The following is a 23,826-nucleotide window of genomic DNA, read 5'->3' as shown; positions in this document are numbered from 1 at the left end:
TGTTCTTGCTGTAATTCTCGGAAGCACCAAGTGACTGCCTCTTTGTCAAGGCAGAATTAGTCAGAGGGAGAGCTGGCTGCTCTTCATTGCACCCCTTCAGCTGCACATGAGATCAGCAGGAGAGGTCCCCTGCCGCCAAGTCAGCTCCCATGCCTCATCCTCCTGTATCCCGCTGTCTTCTGGCCCCTGTGGCTTGATGAGGAACTTGGAACCAGAACACTTAATGGCATTATTTGAAGGATGCATCCTGTGCATTAAAATGGGAGGACTCCTTGCCTCTTTTCAAACCCTTTTACTCAATGCTGTATTTCTGGAGATTTGAAAGTATTCTGGAATTTATCCAGGTGCCTGGGGACTGACTCAGAAACTAAGGGCAGGTAGGGAATCTCTAGAATGCTGAAGTGCAGTGTTCTGCCACTGCAGGCACCTTCTTACCAACCCTACAGCTTTCATTTATAAAACTAGCTAATGTTTTTCATCCCTGCTCTTATTAGAAGGTTGTTTGAAAGCCTTGCTTTCAGATGGTTAAAAAATGGTCCTTAAATTGTTAAATGAAATTTATTCCTGGCCAGTGTACATCCTCCAGTAGTGTGCCAAGACTATCAATTAGTAAAGAGTTCTCTTCTCTGGTTCATACCCCTGCTCTCAGCATCTCCTTTGACTATCCCCTCCCCCCAAAAAAGTTAATTTCCTGTAATTTTAATTTTCCTGTAATTTACTTTTTTTTCCCCAAGTTTCCTTCCTTTAGTGAATGTGGAAATATGAATTCTGTAAAACCCTCACAAACTTCACTTTTTGGACAGACAATTAAATTTGAACAGAAAATTTCCAGGTGGTATTGAAGAAAAGACTTGCCACCTGGCATTCAGATTCTTTCTTTCTCAGCTCCTTCACCTGGGACAGAGTACTGGGATAATCCTCATTCTTGAGATCGTTCACTCCAAGCTGCTCTGGCTTCTAGTACTAGAAGAGTTAAGATGGCAACAGAAAAGTAGTGTGTTCCTACCTATTGGGCTGGGATACAAAAGAGAGGGTGGCATCCTTGTCTCTGTAAGGATCTGTCAGGGAAGCAACCTCTGAGCTCTCAGGTTGGAAGTATCTTGCCAATTCAAACTCCTGCCAGGTGACAACCACCTTCAAGATGCACAGCCCACAGGTCAGATAAAAAAAAACTATTTTGTTTTTCTTTAAATCCTTTTGTGTAAAAATTTTCAACTCTTGCTTTTCCACCCCAGTTCAGGGAGAAAACTTTTTCAACACAGGAAAGTATTGAATGCTGTCAGCTTCTGGTCCTGGCAGTACTCTAGTTGTCTAGCCCATAACAAGATTATGTTCTTTATTATCCTGCTTTTATTCATGCCTTTTTATTAATGGCAACACTCTTTCCTTTCTTAGCCCTTTCCCCTCATGAAACTTTAAATAAAAATGAAGACACAGATTTTGGTCTATTTCTGTCCCGTGGCCTTCCCCGCAGCCTTTGTATACACAAAATCTGATCTTGCTTTCTCTGCTTTCATGTTCATCCATGCTTTTTTTCCTTTGGAAATCCAGTACTGCTAGTCACCTTCCTCTTCCTGTATCTAGGTGCTGCTGCCTTTTTAAATCACATTTTCTTCCTTGCTGTGGGTTTAATCCAAGTGTGTATTGCCATCAATTATGCCAGGCGTATACTTAATAAATAGACAATAAACTGAAGTGGCTCCAGTGGTTCAAAGCATTTGCAAAGGAACTACAGCTGCAGCAGTGTTGAAGACATGCTCAGACATAAATTTAAATGTGCTGTCTTCCAACTCTTCCCTCTACAACTTGTGCCTCTCCTTCTGGGTTTCATCCAGGTTGTTACACTTAAAGAAAAATTAACACAAAGGAAAAAAGAGTTTGCCAGCCAGATCTACCTGCAGGGTGCAGAATGGCACCTATGAGGACTGTGAGCCTCCCAGGATCATTGCTTCATGTGGCACATCTGGAACACTGCCTTGCCATGATAGCAGTCATATCACTGTGCCTCTCTCTGGCCCAAAGAATGGCTGACCTATGTGTGTGTATGCATATGTTCACAGCATCCAACATATTTTAAAATATGTATTATTTTTTAAAGGATATTTCAGGATGAAAACAGCCAGTCTGGAAATTCCTAGCTGGACTTTCTTTATGGAGATGTCTGCACAACAAACTGCCTCCAAACAAGAAACGTGCAGGCACAGCAAGTGTAAGATGTGCCACCTTGCTGGCCTGTGTAGCCTCCCCTGGAGTCCATCTCCTGTCCATGGGCCTCCAGGGCCCTCTGTCCCTGCCTGAGTGACATCACAGCTGTCTCCAGCTGCACCGTGCTGGTGTGGGGCCATCCACCCTTCTGGTCACTACCCAGACCCACAAGCTGACTCTCTGGCTTGACCTGGACCTGCCTCATACTCATGGACTTGTGATCACAGGGCTGTGTCTGACCCTATTCCCTAGGATGGCAGAGGAAATACCTGAAAAAAATTAAGTAGGAAGGAAACCCCTATTTATGGGAAATTTGAAGAATATTTATGTAACTTCTCAAATGTACTTGAAAGGTATTCTCTATTAATGGAGGCCCTACCCTGTTGCTCACTTACACAAACACTTAAAGTTAGTCCTGTGTGCAAAGACTCTGTGCACAACCAGAACCAACATAATCAGCTCAATCAATTCAGAAGGGCTATGAGGATGGTAATCAGGCAGTGTTTTAATTGTTGGTTTTTCAATATGCTATACAACTGATGTCCTCAATGCCCCTCTCATCTGTTGCTCAGATGCAATCACGTGCACAGTGGTGCAGTGCTTTCTACAAGGCTACAGGCAGAAGGACTTCCCAGTTGGAATTCCTGGTCCTTAAACTCATAAATAGATTATTGTATTGTAAAGTGCTGAGTCTATTAAAGACAGGACTAACGACTTTCCCCTGGTATCACCTATGCTCACACTTGAGTTAGGATCAAGGCTGTGCTGCTAGGTTGAGCAATCATCCAGTCCCCCACCTAAACACCAATATTTCACATTTAATTATTCCTTCCAACTATGAAACATAATTTCTTCCTATGAAAAGGATTACAGATCACTTTAAACTCAGAAAAGATAGGTTATATGCATATATGTCAGTTTCATTACCATGGTGCATATATAAACCCCGAAAGATCTGAAATGTCCTAGAACTGAAAGCTTAGATTAAAATTGTACAAGATTAAAAAATGGTGTACCTCGATCAAAGGCCATTTTCACGTCTTCAATGTGCTCAGTGAAGCCCGAAACTCTATAGAGGCCCTCGGACTTTAAACCTGAAACAGAAAGTTCTTGTTAACTTAGCTTCAGTAACCAACAGATAGTTAGGCTTAAGAACAATAAAGCAAGAACAGCAGACTTACTAAGCATTGCAAAATGTTATTTGTAATGTGAAACTGGAGCAGTTAAGGAAAGATCAAGATTATGTAAAAAAAATTTTTTTAAAGGATTAAAGCATTTTGGAATTTATACTTTCTCATTTTGCTAGGTACATGGTTGATTTGATTATGTTAGAGAAAAATACTGCAATTTGCTAATGGTGAGTCATGTGATGTTATTATGATTTATTCATTTTATGTAGGAGATTTTCCTGGATTTGGCTATAATTAATAAAGCTTTAGAGGTCTCTCTTCCTTTTACCAGTTGCCTAATGATAAATAGTAATGTAAGTAAAAGACTGTCTTTCCTTATAAGCACAATTTGTTCCTGTTTTGCTGTCAGCTTTTACTTATGCACAGCTGATAGATGTGATGGATACAGTTCTTCTCCACATCAGTACATCCCTTCTACAGTTCCTTCACCACAAGAAATCTGCTCACTTGCTCAACTCTTGCCCCGTTGCTCTACACCAACATGAAATGCAGGGCAGCTCAGCAGAGCAAGCCAAGTTACAAACACATAATTCATTTCAATCCCCAAATCCGTTATTGTAACTATGCACTGTGCGAACCTACTTATAAGTTCCAATATTCTTTGTCTTCTTACGAACAAAATCAAAATCTTTCATAGCTCTATGGCAATTAAGGAAAGAAATATAAAGATGTTTTAAAAACAGAGAGCAGGCAGCAGATTTTATCTTAATCAATAAATGTACAAGTAAGTGATTAGATCTCAAATGCAATGTAGCTTCCTGCTATATCATCAGAGTAAAGCTCCTCTGTCTTAGTCCATACTATTCTTTCCATTTGTCCCTGCAATGATGATATAATCCTGCTAGAGCTTTACAGAGCAGTGCAGGGGATTTACTAGTAAGTCTTTGAGTCAATTCAGTAGATGATGCGTGGGTTTGAAATCCCTATGGCTAGTATCAGTGTGTTGCTATGCAGATTACTGGGATGCCATAAATTCAACATTATTAGATTCCTGGGCTGAAGCTGTGACTAACGGGAAAATTTGCCTTATTGGGCAGCACAACGTGCACATTTGCTATCCAAAAGAAAACTACATTAATATTACAGAGGGGATACATGATTATTGAAGGGGTACGTTTTTCCTTCAATCTGGCACACATCCATTTGCTAAAAGCCTGTCACAAGCTTGAGTTTTGGCTGTGACATGCTGCCTGTGCCACAGTATCCATCAGTCAGTAACCAAGCATCATGAGATGTGTCCTGCCACAAAACACCATAGCCCCTGACCTCACTTGTCCAAGTCATTTCCAGTCACTCGTGCTCTCCTGCCCACAATGTCCATAAAGGTTATTAAAAATGGATTTGATTTAAACTGATTGCTCTGAAATGGGATGTGTCCCTAGGTATGTTAAAATAAACTAATGAAAAAAGACACATGAACATGAACTTAAAAGTTCACTTTAAAGTTCACCCCTTTCAGAAGTGTAACATAATACATGTTTTGACATGTTTTCAGAAAGCATTTCAGAGAATTGCATTAAGGAATGCCATGATTTAATTTTACTAGCTAATGCAAAGCAATATATCACCTACACTTAAAAACCCATTTTCTCATCCTGTCCTCAGTGTGCACGAGTGCAGCACCGTGTTCTAGCTTAGCATGTAATTCAAGTCATCCTCATTTTGCTGTGTCTGCTGCTCTCCCAAGCACACAAACCTCTTGCTTCAATCTCCCGGATGCAGGAATCCACCACCATGGGCCTCTGGGTGTTGTGGGCCTTCACCAGCGTGGTGAGGTCGCAGCAGTAAACTCGCTTTATCCTCTTGAGGTCTGGCTGGCAGTCGTTGGGCACGTATTTGGAGCACTGCTTGTGTACGTTCAACCCGCAGTCTGCAAGCAGAGTTAGCCACGTTAACTCATTCATTAATTAATACTAATGCTGATAGGTCTTGTCTAGCAATTTATTTCCCTGGTCCACATCAAGGAAGGAGCACAATTTCCCCATCAGTCAGGAAAGATAGAATAGCGTGGAGATGAGAAGGATGAGCATGAAAAGTGCAAAAATCTCATAGTGGGACAAGTAAACTCTAGCAGGGTTGTCAAAAAGCTTTAAAAACCCAGATCACCCTTACACTCCTCTGAGCTGAAGGAGACTGATGGTGCAGTCTGGATCAGTTCATTACTGTACACATAACTCAAGGTTTTGCATTTAAACACCTGAGACTTAACTTGTGGGTATTTTAGATTAACCATAATTAAAATTGGCACAGTAGTGACTGTCTGTTGCTGGCTGTCCTGTGGCTTAGCACTGATCACAGCCAGAGAACCTAAGATTCACCTGAGCACTCCAACTGGGACAGTGCTGTGAGCCAGAATTCCTCACCCCCTTCCACATTCCTGCAGTGTCACATTTTGGCTTGCTCTGCCACATCAGCAGACTCCCCATCCCCGGCTCATCACTCCACTGGTGACTAAGTGTCCCCTGTGGCTTAGCCTGTAGGTCAGCTTAGGCACAAAAAATGCTGTGAAAGGCACAATGTAAAAAAGTGATTCATTTTACAAATGGTTCTTGCTGTCTAACTCCAGAGCCAAATACTGCCCTCAGTTGAACAGGGAGGTTTCTGTTAAACTATCACTGCTTTACCTCCACAAATCAAATTTTTCTAATAGATTCAAGTATTCAGCCAAATGAATTTATAACCTTCAGTAAAGCAAACACCACCACTGTGAGTTGCATTATCTTATATAACTCAGATTCCTTCCCAGTCACGCTCATCACTGATAACCCTTTGAGTTAATTTAACATTAGGCTATTAAAAGTGTAAACAGGAGTATAACTTGCAGCCTGTTTCAATATTATACTCTATAAAATATTAATAAAGCAAAATCATAAGAACACCTAAACATTTAATGGAATTGGGTAGGTTTTTGTGTGTTTCTCCGTACAGTTATTAATGCATAATTCATTGTTTGTGAAATCTAAACAAAGGTGAGAAGCTGAAAATAGGATCCTGCCTGCATTGTGTTCAGTGCTGTTCTCCAGGCATGTGAAGTTAAATTTAAATGCATCTGTGTAGTTAAGAGTTAAATGCTGGTAATTTTATGAGGGAGAGTATTATGTTTCCTACTAAATAAATATGCCTTTTCATAAGTTTAATATTTTATGTATGTGAACAAATATAGTGCTCTGCATTAGTGAGGTCAGGTTTTGCACACTTGTGTTTAAGATCAAATAGCTTGAAAAGCAAACTACTATTCCTCTTTTTTAATGTCCTCATATTCTTTAGTGTTACCACTATTCACCTACAGACAGACAAGATGTAGCATTAGCTGAGACTGCACTTATTAAAACTATGCATTTGTGAAAGCTATTTTGATACTTCAAACTGTGATCTAAATTAATTTTAGGTAACAACCATCTCCTCTGTCTATGAAAGGCAGATGTCAGGGTTGGATATGTTTGGGGCCAGTCTGAGATCAGGAATGCCTGGAGGTCAGGGCAGGAAGAGGTCACACAAACAATTTTTTTGAAGTGATTTCAGTACTGGAGAAAGAAGTTATGAAAATCCATTTGTAATGCACCAAATACTAATTCACTTGCTGAATCTAAAAGCACATGATGTGATGATTATTGCATTTTTGCGCAATAAATTTTTTCCACAAAAGAACAAACAAATTTAAAATAATTAAGGCACTATTAAAATGCCAAGACAAGCACCAGAAAACTAATCCCTCTTGGAAAATGAAGGTCATGGTTTTTGTTTTTATCTTGAGGTGGGATACTTCGGGCTTGCAGCAATGCATGGTATTTTTATGGGAAACAGGTGGCAGTCTTTTTTGCAGACAAGGGCACTTCCCAGCGATTGGTAGCAAAAAAAGGAGTTACTAAGCCTCGTTGCTGGCTGGCTTTGCCACTTCCAGTGCTTGCATCTTAAGACATAAAAACATCAGGAATAACTTAATCACAAAGAACAAGTTTGAATGCATGCAGGATTAAGCTACTAGTAGAGGATGTAACTCAGCAACCAAGGGCTGATGGCTTCATTTCTGAACCAGCTAACCAGGCAAATGAAAATGCTCTAACTTCTACGGGAGGATTTCCTGCTTTGTTCTTTAAAGAAATCCCAGCCCTCCATTCCTGCAGGGAGTGCAGGCTGGGGTGGGACTGATGTCTGAGCATTTCAAGGGAACGATAGAAAATGCTGAAGTGCTACCTGAACACCTCACTCCCTGAGCGATGAGACCCCACATGAAGTTGGCGCAGTACTCACACCAGTGCGGACCTCGAAACGTATGGACCTGTAATACAAATGGGGGTGGGAGAAAGAAATGGGGTCACTGGAAGGCAGATGGTCTGACAGATGGAGCAACTGAAATGGATAAACAACAGAAGACTCAGTAGGAGTAAATCTTTAGCACATAGTGCCCACATCCTTCCAATGTCTAGATGAAATAAACCATGGGAACAGAAATTTGCTTTGATCTTGAAGTTTATCTTTCAATAGGCTTAACATAGCAGAGAACCAGGCTGTGGATGACACTGAAAACAATCAATTTTTGCCTGCTGACATTCTAGCTCTAGCAGAGGGGAGAAACGCAGGAGAAAAAAAGTGAAACTAATAATCCAAATAACTGTAGATGAAAGCACCCTTCCGCAGTCTAGTAAATAATTTGAACTCACATAGGGAGAAGATGTCAATAGAGTCTTTTTCAGCAGATCAAACTTCATTTTGCTGGAGTCCACACACAAGTAAATAAAGAAGAATAAAATGATTTGTGTGCTGACAGAGCCCACATCTCCCCAGCCACGTTTTGCACACCACTGCTGCTTCCGCCGCTGCTTTTCCAAAGGCTACAGCAGAAGATCTTTTTATTTAAGATGTGTATTCTGGTAAAGTAAGCATTTAATTTTCATTGAAATGAAGAGTAAATAGGGAGGTCTATGCCCCTGTGAATGGGCATGGTATGAGCTAGTTCTGGCCAGAGACTTAATTGAGCTTAACAAAACATAAATCATGAACACTCTGGCTGCCAATGCATCCTTTCCTTCTCTCTGCCCTTGTTTACCAGTCGGGTGGATGGCTGAAAGGCCACTTCCACCCCTGGGATGGGAAAAGCTGCTCTTTGCTTTTCATAGAGTGCAAAAACAGTCATTGGCCTTTTTCAGATAAACTGTAAAGTTTTAGGCCAAGCATTTTGCATGATAATGTTTTTGCCTCATTTGTCTCTGCAGGATCACACTGACAGAAGCTTGTACTCTTGAATCCAGAAAGATGAAGTATTGTGATTTTAATACAGCCTTCTCTTCCTGACTTTGAGACAAAAATGTGAGCCTGACCGTAAATGGCTTCTGACCAAGTACTCACAGTTAAGTAATTGTGTTAATAAACTTAAAGCAATAGTAGTTCTTCCTCCCTTTTGACAGTGAAAGATCAAAACTGGAATTTTGGACTTATTTTGACATGGTATTTTAACTCTCAGAAAAACACGTCTCTGTGAAACAAGACTTTGCAATACAGTTTGAGATAGATATAGCCCCATACTTCTTTCCCATTTCATTTCATTTCATTTCATTTCATTTCATTTCATTTCATTTCATTTCATTTCATTTCGCCGAGTGGGTAGCATGAATTTCAGACATGGCTTTTTGCGGGGGTAAATGGCTGTATGTAACAGCTGATGACCTGAGTTTCAGTAATATGCACTATGTGACCTTCAGTGGATACAAAAATACAGATAAAACTAATTATGCCTGAATCTTTGTCATTTATAGACTGAAAGCCACATAATTAGTAGGTCTGCACCTGCACTTAATTGTGGGTGAAAATCATCTGCTGTGGGAAGATAACTAGCTGTGTCTTCTGCTTTGCAGCAGTTTACAAAAGCTAACCTTGTGAGAAGGGGTTGTAAGAGCTCAGCCAGGACTTTAAAAAATGCAGCATTTCGCAAATAAAGTCCCTTGCAGTTGCTAGGATATCTGGGGCCTACTTGCTCACTTTACATAAAGCTTATTTCAACTGATCCGGCTGAGGCTTATTTTGAAAATGGCAGCTGATTATTCCTTGATCTTTCCTGCCATTAATTGGAAAGTCATCAATGCTGACTGAGGGCTCCAATTGAGAAGTGCTGACAGCGCATCCTTCCCTTGTTCCATTCAGCTTGGTTGCCCTCAAAGGTTGAGTTCTCTTTATTCATTCACTTCAATTTTTCACGGATCCGCATTTTAGCTCAAATGGCAAGCCTCCAGCTGAAATACTCTGTGAAAAGCTAGTCTTGTGGTTTCTGGCCAAGTTGAAACAGGGAAACTAACTGAAAAAAGAGAACTTCTAGTTTCTAAATGAAGGTGCAAAAATTCCCTTAAGATGCAGTTTTGAACTAAGTCTCTTATGGCTTGTCATTAATTTTAAAGAAATAATGGAGGAAGTCTATTCTTAGGAACACAATATCTTTGAATGGTAAATGGTAAAATGGGAATTTTCCCTGCAAGATTGGCCTCATCTCTGTTTCAAACAGGGAGAGGAAACAGCAAGTCACAGGTTTTTGAGATGGAGTTTTAGTTTTTGCCTCATCCTTTGTAACCCCATTCATTACAAACAGACTGGGCATAGTTTTTTTGGAACTATGATCTGGAACTATTTATTGCTGGTTCCTACCCCATCCTGAAGTCTCAGTAGACCTCTCTGTCTACACACAGCATAGACTTAGCTATCTGAGCTACAGTTGACACATAATTCAAACTTTTAAAAAGAATTTACAGGGAACTATTTCTTAAAATAAGCCAACCCCCTGATGTTTGAGACTATACACTGTACTTTTATTGTTCAGGCTTTCATCCTCTTCCAATGAAAATTCTCTACTTACATTCACTGTCTCTTCTCTGCTGGACAATCTCACACAACACTACCCTGCATGTTTCTTCTTGTTGCCTTCCTGCTCTCTTTCCCCTTTGCCCCCCCCAGTCCCCTTGCTTTCAAATAGCAGCATTCCCCCTACAGGGGCTACCTTTCTCATTTCCAGCTTGCATCTGAGTCATCTCCACAGAGGGGGAAACTCAGACCAAAGTACAGGAATGCCAGTACAGTGGCAAACCAAAATAATGCTGTGAGCAATACTGCAGAAATGAACAAAAACAATTGTCTTGAATTGAAATGCTTTTGTTTTTTTGTTTTTAATTGACATTATACAGTCTTGTTTCTGAGACAATTTTGGTTTTATGTGACTGGGTCTGAAGACTTTTCTATTTGCTTTCCAAGAAAATAAGTTTTTTTCAGACTTTTGCCTGAATACAGACATATTTAGACTCTTTTGTGGACTCCTGCTGAACCTGAGCTGTTTGAAGGGAAGAAAAGCTGACTCTGCTGTTATTTTTGTTTAAATGAATGCACATAATCTTTGTGATGTCTGTAAAAAATGTTTTCCTCAAACCCTTTGTCTCTCAGAAGCAGTATTATCTGCAGTGCTTAATACAAGGGGAAATTTATCCCGGAGACCCCTCTCTCCCAGCAGATCTCCTGACTTGTCTGGAATCAGCTGCCTTTACTCCACTAGCCCACCTGCAAATGGGATTTGCCCATGCTATGGTGGCAAACAGGCACAGTATTGTGGTAAATGCACATTATTCAGCCATATTTGCTCACTTAAAGTAACACAGAAGCCCTCTCATGAATTCCCAGCCTAGAAAAAAAAGTGTGGAGCATCCTCAAACTCCATGCTGCTGCCCTCAGGCATGAGGTTGACCTCACCACCAGCTGGGACCCCACTGAAGCTGGCAGGTAAAGCACATCCGAAAAAGGCTGCTGGATCTGAACAAGAACAAGACGCTTTGGGATCCAGTTAGGCTGACACCCACTTAGCTAGAGAAATACTTCTGTGTTTTTCTAAACAGGGCTTTGGAGATTTATTCTCTTTCCTGAGTTATGGTATGTCTACACTGGCTTAGGCAAAGCTGTCCCGCCAGACAGACGCCAGCTCCAAACCTAAATTCATGTGACTGCGTGGTGTGCTCAAGATGAACACAGCTTAACAAATCAGTCTGGATACTAAATCTTTTTTTGTCCACTTGCCTTGAGTGTTCTGAAATTTGGAAGAGAGGTTGAATGAGAAAGCATGAATGCTCAGAAGAGCATAAACCTGGTGCCCTCATGCTCCAAACTTCATTGCTGCTTTTTAATTTTTGTATTAGCCTGGCAAGGATGGAGGAAAAGCTGTCCTTGCTCTGAATTTGTGCCTTGCACCTATTTCTTCCTTTTGTTCATTCTCTTGCAGTAAGTAAGATCTTTGGTATAAGACATACAAAAATCCCATCAACTCTGCTAGAAATGTGCCCATTCATTTTTTTGATTCTTCATGGTTAAAGGACAAAAGCTAATGAGTGCCTGTTTGTTCATGAAGAGTTGCCTATGACAAGATTACAAGGGACACTGTGACACATAACCTTTATCCCTAGAAATTGAGATGAATGATATAACGCACATCAGTATTCACCTGAAAACAGGGAAGACAACTTTTTGAATGTCTTCAAAATAGCATTGTCCTTCAGATAAACCCCATATCATCATAGCCTGAGTGCTGTCAAAACCCATCAAGCATCTTGCCTCAAGACCCATAAAGCCATTCCTTCTTTTTAAAATGATTTCTTAATCCTTTTATGTAATGAATATGGCATATATAAAAGATATTAGCCTTGAGCCATGTTTTAAATTTAAATGTTCTGTTCTGAGTATACTATCCACATTTTTAGTTCAACAACTGGATATGTTCTAATATATTCCTTTGGGAAAGTAACTGTATTTTCATAGTGAACATATTTGTCCATTAAACAAATGTAACACTTTTGATTGACCTTTCTGGACAATTATTTTAAAAATGTTTCTTCCCCAAGGCCTGCTATTGCCTTTACTAGGATAGAACAGTTATTTTCTGCTGTCAAGTCTTTGAATACATATCTATTTTAATCATGTGGCTTTCCAGTTAAACTATGAGTCTTTTGAAACAGAAAGGAACAGAAACTGTACAACAGCTAGATTGTGCAAACGCAAAGTTAACTGGGCACAGGTCCAATTATAAATCAAAGCCAAAACAGGCGAAATTTTGAAGAGGAAAGAATGCATGGGTCAGAGTGGAAAGAAGTCTAAGTCATGAGAAAATATTTTGTAGTTAAACTAAAATAGTTTTGATATTAATATGATAATGAGGACAAAACCCCGAAAGAATGAAAGTTGGCTTAATCAAGCAAAAACCACAGACTGTTTCCCCCATTTCCTTCAGTGCTGATCAGAGAGATAAATATCGACTTTCCTGTAGACAGGGTCAAGGAAGGGGAATGAGAATAGGGATGCCATTATTTGCTTTGTTCACTAATATTAAATTATTGATTTGCCAATGACAGCAGAAGCACTGCAGAGGTTAGCAATGTCTGCACAGCAGAGTATGTAGAAAAATAAGAAGTGAAACTTTTTTTATAAGTGAAATGATTTTGATCGCTGCTTCTCCTTTTTTGACAGGCTCTAGATGAATATCAGAAAATTCTTGTTCTGCTAATGAGTTGAGCTATTCTGACAGTGACCGAGATCAGCATCCTCAGGAAGCATTAACTAAACTGATGTTTCAAAGCTGATATATGTTCCTTTCTTGTCTTGTTACCGCCTCTTATTCTCGATGCTCATCCCGATAAGCATCAAAATACAATTTGACAGCATTAGCTACGGTAACTGGCTGGCATGCTCTGAAACCAGCACAGTCCTTTTGGCAAAACATTTTAATACAAGCTGCCTGGAAGGTCCGTTTCCAAAGCTGAGTCACTTCCCTGCTGCAGTCTGCCAGAGACAGCACTCGGGAAAAAATCCGTAAGAATCTGATTTTGTACATATAGACAGCAGAGAGAAGATCCATTTAAATGTCCCTGTGTTTGACCAGTGATTTGCTTTAGTTTGTCCAGCAAACACAAGCTCAGATCCTATAGCTCAGTGGGACTCTGAGAACATTTCCTTAACATATGGTGGGGGAACAAAAGCTGGGAGACAATACCCACCACTGTGCTTTGCTTTATTGTTAGAAGCATATGAGCTCTCTCAACTTCTGAAATCAGAAATGGTGCAAAATCTTTGCCGGTAAAATTCTTCTGGCTTCTGATAATAGCTGGATTTTGAAAAGGGGCATTTTTCTTATTTAAAAGTAGATACACTTAAGATGAAGACAATAAATATGAAGTACTTTGAATAAAAAAAACCCTGAATCTGTGAAAAAGAGTTAAATTGCCAATCAAGTACTACAGTTAGCAGGAAAACCATTATTTGGATTAGGAGCCTATAGAACACCATACTAATAAATCAGTTAATAGAACTTAAAGTAGAAAGAAAAATTAATTTTTCAACACTTTTCTTAGACCTAGTATAAATAGGTGCATCAGAACAAAAACTCATCACAACAAAAAATGAAATGTGAGGCATCTCAACAGGACTTTTTAGCTGAAAATAATAGCAAGCTGTGCTTACCTTAAAATTGTGTGCTTTTTCATAGTTGAAATGGTTGTCGTTCTGAGTTAAGGCTGCTCTTCTGACCAGGGAGGTGATCTGTGAATAGGCAAAGAGTTTCAGAGGTTGCCACAAAAGTGCCCCCTTGACTCCCACCTTCACCCCCAGGGCCACAGCCAGGAGCTCTTGGCGCTTCCTTCCTCGCTTTGACTTGTGAACAACAGCACAGTTTTTCTCATTTTCCAGCCACAGGTCCTCTGAGAACATAGCGCTGGGATCCCAAATCTTTTCCCTGTCTTCCTCGGCGCCGGGGAGCCTGGCTGTAGTCAGCACGGTACAGTTTGTCCAACTGCTTCTGATGTTAGACAGCAGATTTGAAGCAGCTGCAGCCCATTCTGCTGAGACCTCTGGCATGTGACTTGAATGGGCCGTCTTGTGGGACGGAAGGAGCTTCTGCATCTGAATAAGTAACGGCCTGTGCCGTGCAGTTTCTTGAGGCAGATGTGTGCCTCGAACAATAGCGCAAATTCATACACTGAGCAGCCTCCCGCACTGTGCTTTCCCAGTGGGGGTCTCCAGATAGGTGCTGCCAAAATACCGGCTGGGGGGCACGCAGCTTTACAGCTTCACCCACAAAGGCATTTCCAGGGACAGAGCTCTTCAACTCTGCAGTGTGTTAAAAAATGAACAAACAAACAAAAAGCCCCTGGAAAGCCCACACAAGCGAATCCAATGCTGCATCCAATTACACTCAGACTCGGAGACTTATCAGCCAGCAGTCTGCATACTAGCAGATTAAGCCCTTAAAACCATGCTGATTGTTTAATCTTACAGGGCAAAAAATATTTCTCTCTCTCTCTTTTTTTTTTTTTTTTTTTCTTTTTTCCTATCCTGTACAAGGGAAAAAAATCCAGCAGTACTTCAAGCACTAATAGCACTTTTATGCCATGGTTTAAGCATTTTGTCAGTGTGCACTTGGTAGCACTGAGGTAGCTCACTGCCAGGGTAAGCTGAAAGCCCAGCTGGGACTATGAGGGCTTGGAAGCCCTGGAGCCCTGTGCAGCACTTCAGAGAAGGCAGCAGGGGAGCTTCACACAGAGGCAGGAGATCCATATGCTCAGCCCTGTTTGCAGAACAGGGTCTTCAAGGTGGCAAGAGTGGTTGTCCATTGCTCTGGTTACCTACATCTATAGATTTTGAGGAGAACTGTTTTCTAGTTAAAGCCCAGGGACAGGAGGCATGGGGACCCTGACCAGTAACTGCTTTCAGTGTTACTTTGGACATGTTATCCACTTTTTTACAGGCAGGTAGTTCTGTGTCCCAGGACACAAATGTCTGATACTGAGCATTCACTGAGAAGCATATTCCATGCCCCCTCCCCACTGGTTTCCTTCCCTCCAGATCCCCTCTTCTACTCCTTTACTATGTATTCCAATTCCCCATCAGAGGAGGATAGGAGTTACCTGCTCGGCAGAGCACTGAGAGATTTAAGTCTAAAGGTGTGCCTGATGCTCAAAGTGCTGGAATAGAGCAGAGTGGGGAGTTGGCAGTGCTACTGGGAAAACTGTCTATTTGAACTGGAGACACCAAAGACCACATCAGCCTTTTACAGTCTGCCCCTCTTCAACTAACCCAGAAAATATGTGAAATTGAAGTATTTAATTCACTTATATTAACTTGTGAAGTTGACCTTGCATCTATTTTTTTTCAGTCTGCTTTTACCTGAGGCTGAAAAGTCAGAAGGTTCATCTAATTCACTTACTAACCCCTCCACCACACAGACTGCCTGTGCTTAGTAAAAGTGATGCTCTGCTGATTTGAAAGCCCATGGGGACAGATGGTTGTCCGTCAGTAACATCAGGCTGTGCAATTTCAGAGAGTACCCTACTTAGGGTTTTCAAGAAGATGTGCAACCTGCAAAATCAGCTTCTCCCTCATAAAACGATGCACTTACTTTTATGTATAGAACATTTAGTCCTTTCTTTTTCAGGTAACTCATGACAGTACTTTTCACACACTCCCATACTTCAAAGCTTCCAGTCCCCAGAAGAGAGGACTTCCACACAAACCCTCTGCTCCCTGAGCAGTTGCTGCCCATTCAGCCTTTCCCCAGGGCTTGGCACTGTTATCTGACCACTGGTGACAACTGGCTGGGGATGCATGCATGAACATTGCTCTGCCTGCAGGAAATCCCTGCTGCTCTTCCATATGTCCTCTTGTAGTGAATCCCAGTTTCTGCTAGCTTGGGACCTTTTTCTGCCTGCCAGCAGATAAGGCAGACTATAGCTGCCCAGCTCTTTCTCCATGTGTTTCAAGAGGTAAGAAATACTGCTTTTTGCCAGCAGCAATAGCTTCAATTTGCTATTAGAAACCTTGGAAAGGAAAGGCCTTGGATTTGCTCAAAGTTCTTATCACATTTCAGTTTCTTTCCTCAATGACATTTAAAATGTATTTGTATTTATCAGAAAGAAAACCCCCAAACTAGCTCTGGGTTGTCAGACACCTCTGAAACTACAGCATCTAAATCCCCCACATATACATAAGCTACTTTTTCTCTAACTTTCAGCATAACACATCCAAAGTCAGAGAGAGGTCGGTTTCCTAATAATGCTCTAATATTTGCACTTATGTCACTAGACTGATAAAAATCCCATTATATAACCAATATTTTTTACATAACATGGTAGATTTGATACTCAAGTGACAGGCTTATGATGATACACCTTGGAATTTCAATTTAATAAACTATTTTTGGAATATCAGAGTGTCATCCTGGGATCAGACATACAGACATATATAATGAAAACTCTGAGTGTTCGCACAGAAGCATTAAACTTAATAGACTTGAGGGAGGAAAACTCAGCCAAGCTGGTTCATATGACTAAGGCAGAGCAGTATTTACTGTTTATCCTATATGAAATTTTATTGATCCCCTGGGTATCTGCCTTCCCTGGGCCCTCTTTAGACAGTTGTTCAGGGGGATTTGTTGCAGACACAGGACATGCACAGAAGGCCAGCAGTGACTGTGTCCTCTTAAGGAGCTTAACCAAAGCCCGACAGGTTTGGTGTTTACGTGGTGCTGCAAAGCTCAGACAAGCTGGACCACACATACAACCACTTCCTTCTCTAAATACAATGCAAACTTCAGCAATGATGAGTTCTCAGCTGCAATCAGTTCCTGATACCACAGGCTAAACCCAATGCTCTTCTTTTATCTGCTTTCTTTCTCCTAATACAAAATTGGCTGCACATGGTGTCAACTCATTCAAAGAGCATATCTTTATCAACTTAGTGAGTTAGCCTGCAGCTAAATAGGAGAAGGCCAGTGGCTAAGAATGTTATTGCTGGTTGTCACTGAATGTGAAGCCAGGGAAGGCTGGAAGGCGAATATGGGTTATCTGTGTTTTCAGACCACAGAATTTCTACCTAAAACATAAAGTTTTAGTAAAAAAACTAAAAAACATACAGTTTTAGTTTACTAGTCTCTTTGTAAAACAGATGTGCTGTATAGGAAATTGGGTATTTAGAGACAAATAAATGTCACTGAACCAGAATAATAAAGTTTAGGGGTGGAGCAGGGAGGAAGAGGGCAACAACTGTTGCACCATTTCCAGCATGCCTCCGCAGCATGAGCTGAACCACACCATTGTCTCTCCTCCCAAATACTGGCGTCTTGTTTGCTAACAAAGGCCTCGGGCACAGGAAAGAACAAATTGAAGTATGAAAAGCTTTTGGTTTTGTACATGTGGTATAATTCCTCTTGCAGTCGTGTGGGCAGCACAGAGGACTTGCTGGAAGCAAGTGGTGGGGGAACTCTGCCTGCTGCCCTGCTTGTCTGTGCCAGCTCCAACGTGGTGGGAAGGGACACTGTGGGAGCGTGGCTCCTCTCCCTGAGCTGCCACCATGCCTGACCGTGGCTGGCAGGGAGGGGAGATCAGGCAGCATATCCTTGCAGAAGGATACAACTGTGGGGGGGAAGGAAGAACACAGGCATGTCTCTTTGGATGACACCACAACTGAAATGGAGATTTCTCCATGATGAGGAACTATGACAAATCCATGACTGATCTCTAACTAAAGACACTTAACTCTGCACATAGATACAGTCATAGGTCAAAGAGAGGCCTGTTTCCTTGCAGGCATGGCACACTGGGTTATCTGCCAGACAGATTATGTTTGCTCAATAGCAAACACGTGGTGAAGATGACACACGGAGCAGGAATCTTGCAGCTATTGGGTTTTTCCTAGTTTTCTCCCACGGAGCTCTTCCCACGATGCACTCAGAACACATCAAAGAAGCCATCTCTTAGCAAGACATGGGGCACAGAGGGGAAATGGTGCTGGAGGCCAGTCAGCCAAAGGCCTTTGCCATGCCACAATCCTTCCAGTCTGTGCCTCCCACTGCCACGGCTCTGCGAGCTGCCATTAAAAGCTTTCTGTGCTGCTGAAACAGTGGGAGGAAACAAGCTCCAAGCAGAAAACATGCTGAACACAAAGCCAAGCACAATGCATGAGGAGTGGCGTTTGCCAACCTGATCTCACAAAACCCACCTCCCTAAGAAGCCCTCTCTTCCACAGGAAGGCTCCCAGTGTCAATTATGTGAACAGATGTTGCAGAGCTGAGCAGGGCCAGGAAAATCCACAAGATGTGGCCAGGGGCTAGAGGAGAAATTGGATTGCACAGCTACTGGGATGCTGCTGCTCTCTGGTTGGCCTCTTCCCCACCCCAACCCAACAGTCTCTTGTTTACAGCAGAAAACAAATTTCCTTTCGAGGTGAATTGTCATTCAGTAAACTGGACACTGTTAATAAAATAAAAAAAAATAAAATAAATAAAATAAAAAAAAAGAACCACGTGTTTTTTTAAAGGGTTAATATTTTACTACTTGGAATTTATTTTTTTTTTATAAGCACCTTTACCTCTAAAAATCATGACTGAGCAGCTGTCAACAACATAAATGGTTAGACAGCAGACTTATCTACACTGGGCTCCTGTTCTGGAGAGCCTGGTTGCACTTCCATCACCACTGTTCACACCTATCTTTTGCAGATAATCCACAGCAAAAGAAACTGTTTATTTAGGAAGACTTCCGAAGTACATGCTTTAATGTTAAAGTTATTAAAATTTTAATATTTACACTTCTCTAAATTGATGTGATTGATTATTTATTAGCATCTCAGCAACCAGCTGTCATTTATATGCACTTATTTCTGAACATGTATGTATTCAGTCCATCCCTCCACAGATAAAAATATAATTTACCTGCAGCAAATGGAAATATAATCTCCCTTGAATGTTAGATCTCCTTTCTAAATCCTCCTCAAAAAGATTTTTCTGTATTCATCATGATTATTTTTCTCAAAACAATGTAGTGAACCAAACAATACAAGAGCCAAAGGTGAAATAGTGTATAATCAGGAAGGCTCTAGTGAGACTACTATTAAAAATAATAGTTGCTGTAAGCCTCTTATGGTGTATAAATATAATAAACTATTGTCTATTTTGGAACAACAACTGGAGATCAAATTAAGTGTTATGCAATTACATAGTCATCTTCAATTAAAAAATAGTGAGCGGATTAAGAGATTCTGTGTTGTCAGGCAATTCTACCACTTAATGCATTAATTTGTGTATTTCCTATCCACCTTTGTATTCAATATGTCTGAAATAGTATTTTGATTCCTTATTTTCGTCAACTATAATAAATAGGCACTGTGTTACAAATACAATGTCAGTATCATAGAAGTAGTGCAGAAATGAGGAAAGGATCTAGGCAGACTATGAACTACTATAGCAATTCCCTCAAATAACCCTGTAGGGATTAACATGGTAACAGCAGGTCTAGCCTATTTATTGTCTTGACTTCCTTTCCTCCCACTCTCTCCTTTATCCTTCCCAATCCATCTCCATACTTGTCAAGGTTATTAATGACATTTTCCTGGCCAAGATCATGATTCTCTCCTCTGTTCTTAATATTCATGACCAAAATAGTAGCACAAGGACAAGAGAGAAGAGGCATGAGGACTAAGTGGGGCAGATGAGAGCAGAACTGCACACTATGGCCACTGCTGTTGCTGTGCTGGAAGAGGAACACCAGGTCCCCACAGAACACCAGCCCCCACAGGGCTGCCAGGAGCTGCTTCATCTGCAAAGAGGGCTTGCTCAGGGAAGCTGCACTGGATTGATTTCTGAATACCTCTTGTTCCCTCTGGGGATACATGGAACTGACTGAATTTTCCTGCCTGAAGTGTCTGTCAATCAGTACTGTTATCACATCTAGCACAGATCAATGTGTATCCATGATAACATCTGGCCTGTAGGCAACTGAAAATTAAAGCATGATACTTATCCTGATATTTGCAAAATATTGGCAGTGATCTTGTTATTTTGTCAATGATGATGGTATTTTTTTGACAACAGAACTAACACACTATTTTTCTAACAAATAGACATTTAAGAAGAGGATGGATGGATGGATGGATGGATGGATGGATGGATGGATGGATGGATGCATGCATGCATGCATGCATGCATGCATGCATAGCAGGTGTCTAATCTAAAACTGTAACGTGTCCTTGCTTTCTAAACAAAGGAGAAAAATAGAAACCTCCAGACAGTGATTCATCCTCTTCTATGAGAGGATAAAATAGATGAGCTTGAATTGCCTTCTTGCAGGTCATTTATGGATCATACAGGAAAACTCCATGGCTCTGGTAGAAACAGAAGCTTTAATATAAGATATTCAAAATTAGGTAAAGTCAATATCTCTGTGTACTATTTTCTGTATCCATTCTCCTGTTAGCTATTCAATTTCAGAATAAATTAAGAAAGGAATAATTTATTTCATCAGCCTCAACCATATCTGTACGTAATTAAAGATTAACAACTGTACTTTGTTTTGGTTATCAATACTCCCCATACTTTAGAATGGCTAAGACTCATGCTCTGGAAACATGGAATATTCAGCTTACTACATCCTTTGTTACACAGCTGCATGCAGCTTTATAGGTTTATCTGGGCTCATCGAATGAACTTTTTCAAGAATTGTAACTATAGAAGGAAGAGTCTATATTAATAGAGATTTCTCACACTGACTATGTAGGTAGCCAGTATTTTGACATCTCACCCACAGAGGAAATAGCCCAACAAGATAATGAGCTTAATATGACACACAATGGCCTCAATGAGTTAAGGAGGAAGTGACTCATGCTGTCTACAATATATGGGACTATTAGTCAAGAGACAGGGATTTAAAAAAAATAACCTAAACATTACAGATTTTATCCAGATCCCCAGTGGATGCTGGCTCAGTAAGCTATACATATAGCATGTAAGCTATATGCCTATACAACCTGCTCCTATTTTTACATTTTCACCATGAAGCTCTTGCTTTCCAAAGAAACAGTACTTTGTTTAGGAAAGCCAGCTTGCCATTGATTAAGACCATCATTGCCCTGCAAGGAGACTGCAGAGCTTGAACCAAAGCCAAACCCACTGGGCTACCACAAAGAAGTTGAGAAATCAATGCTCTTACTTCCCTGTCTGGGCAGAGGCAGGAAGACAAGAATGTCAGTTCTGAGGAAGACGACTCCTGTGAGTGCAGTGCAGTGCCCTTGAAAGGATGTGATAAGTGGAAAAGGAAAAGATGGCAAAAGTCTGGAGAAGCCACTGGCAATAGAGGACATGCCCTTGGGGCTTCTATGCTTGCTCATGTGGGGCTGTCCTTAACCACAGCTGCTTAATGGAGCTAGCTGGATGTCATGCTCAAACACAGGGTTAGACTCAGGACCATATTTTGTGAGATTGCATTAAGTCTGTAATACCAGCTTTTCAATAAGTCCCAGTACTATAAAGATACTATGTTGTACAGTGGGAACAAGGCTTGGATGTTTGACCTTATGCCTCATTATTCTCCCAAATATACAGGGCATCCTACAAAAACACCTGCACCCTCACTTTGGGTATGATTCTCATTTCTCTGTCTCAAACACTACTACACCCTACAGCCAGGTGTTATCCCAAAGAAACACAATAACTGTCTATCTTCTGCATACACAGTGAAACCTAACACAACTAAAATAAACACAAAAAACCAGAAGTTAGAAAGTTCTCTTGTTTCTCATTTTGACTTCTGATACTATATGTTAGTGACAGGAAAATTGTCCTGGAGCATGATCAACTCAGCCTTTCAGCACATGCTCTGGACTGAAACTTACAGACTGCAGTCAGAGTGCCCGTTCATATAGAGAAGAAAAAAAATCTGCCTCTCCTGGGATTATGATAAAATGTGGAGTAAAAGAGGTTTTGTGAAAGTTTCCCAGAAACAACAGTAGGACAGCGATGGTATTTATGTCCGGAGTCACTAACCACTCGACAGAGCCAGCAGATCTCTGGAGGAGCTGTAAAGCGATGCTGGCGGGGCTGCCAGAATGTAAAGTATGCTGTGGCAGTCCCAGGAACCAACAGCAGCACCCCAAGTTTTGTCCTAGCTTAAGACAGCTTAAAACAAGAGACTTTATTGTGGGTTAAATAGAGATTTATGCAGCCTGAAAGGGAACAAATAATTTGTGAACCAGTGATTCATGAACTGGTGATAATATTGTCAAAAAAACTGGCAATTTGTAAAATTCTTCCTGGACAGTAACAGCTCAGGAATGGAGTCTCAGTGGTGTGATGTTCTGTTCATTTAGCACTCACAGGGAGATGGGAATGATAAGCAATTTGCAGGGGGGACAGTGCCAACATCAGCATCAAGTGGCAAACAGCATTTTTCTCTAATTTTGGCAGTTTCTTGGTGGTGTGAAGGAACTCTAAAGCTTCAGTCCCAAACTTAATTCACATGATTGAATTACATTGCTGCTCAGCAGACGTGGCACCCTCAGATAAACTACACAGTACAATGACCTAGAAATGTAGTCATGTGTTTTCCATCATTAGTAATATTTCTGTCCCCTTTTACTGCAGCATCTTGTGACTTTTCCCATTAAAAAAGCCCAAACTCAGCAGACAATGTAAGGTGAAAGGACTTATTCATGCCATTTAGGAAACAAAGTAGGCAATTAGCAAATAAGAACACAATGTTTTCAGGTTGAAAGAATACTTTTGAACAAGCCTGAACCAACAGCCCTTAGCCAGAAAAAAAAGAGAGAAATGCTAGTTTTATAAAAATGCTGTGCTTTATGACTGTGAACTTTTACTTCAGTATCCTTTATCAATTTGCATTGCAAAAAACCAAAGAGGGCAATTGGGAACCCTTGTCCACATGCATAAGTGAAACTGGCTTGGAGATCGCTGTTCTTGGTGATGGCCCAGCCATGGCTGGCTGACAGCTTGTCTGAGCTCACTTGTATATCCATGAATGTCCCAGGACACGTTCGCCTGAGACAGGAGCACATAGTGTTTACAGCTTACCTGTTTGTGAAATATGTGCTTCTGTCCCACCACCTGTAAGGAATGTCATTAACGCTGGTAGTGACAGACAGTGTCAAATTTCAGCTATCATCCCTAAAGAAGCGGTAAGGCTGTATGATCCCTGGTATATCTCTTGCTTCAAAACACGTGTGAAACAAGGAAGGAATTAATGCAGAAGGGTTTAAAGAAAAGACAGAAGGCTCTGAACTCAGCCAGGTTCACTTACCTATTTCATTATATGCTTGGACTTTACCCCAGGAATGGGGTAAATGGGACTTTACCCCTCTTCTTCTTGTTATATAAGAAGGGTTCCTATAGCTTACACTTGTATCAGTTTCTGTTCTGAAAAGGACGCAGCACAGAAGAGTTGGGACAGGACTGGCACCAAGTATGGCAAGGTAGAAAGGCATCTGCAGGAATGGGCAATTTCATGCTATGTGATATGTACCCTCCTCCAGCTCCTTCCAGCTCACCTTGCAGGAAAAGCCTCTCTAAGCATACCCAAGTTACTCTTCTCATAGATGAGGTTTTGAGCACCTTGGCCCTCGTTCAGCTTCCCTTTTCTCA

The 23,826-nt window shown here is 41.0% G+C and overlaps 1 protein-coding gene across 1 annotated transcript in view; it reads right to left on the bottom strand.

The window, feature by feature from the left end:
* CHN2 (chimerin 2) overlaps window positions 1-23,826 on the bottom strand; it is a 159,112-nt gene that overhangs the window by 9,752 nt on the left and 125,534 nt on the right. The window contains exons 7-10 of the mRNA XM_030264906.2: window positions 13,869-13,946; window positions 7,590-7,674; window positions 5,092-5,265; window positions 3,222-3,299 (exon numbers count right to left, since the gene is read on the bottom strand). Coding sequence (XP_030120766.1) covers window positions 3,222-3,299; window positions 5,092-5,265; window positions 7,590-7,674; window positions 13,869-13,946 — 415 coding nt within the window. The remainder of the gene's footprint in view (window positions 1-3,221; window positions 3,300-5,091; window positions 5,266-7,589; window positions 7,675-13,868; window positions 13,947-23,826) is intronic.

The sequence above is a fragment of the Taeniopygia guttata genome, chromosome 2, assembly GCF_048771995.1.
Source record: "Taeniopygia guttata chromosome 2, bTaeGut7.mat, whole genome shotgun sequence".
NCBI lineage: Eukaryota > Metazoa > Chordata > Aves > Passeriformes > Estrildidae > Taeniopygia > Taeniopygia guttata.
The sequence above is the reverse complement of the archived record's forward strand: the minus strand, read 5'-3'. Positions and strand labels throughout refer to the sequence as shown.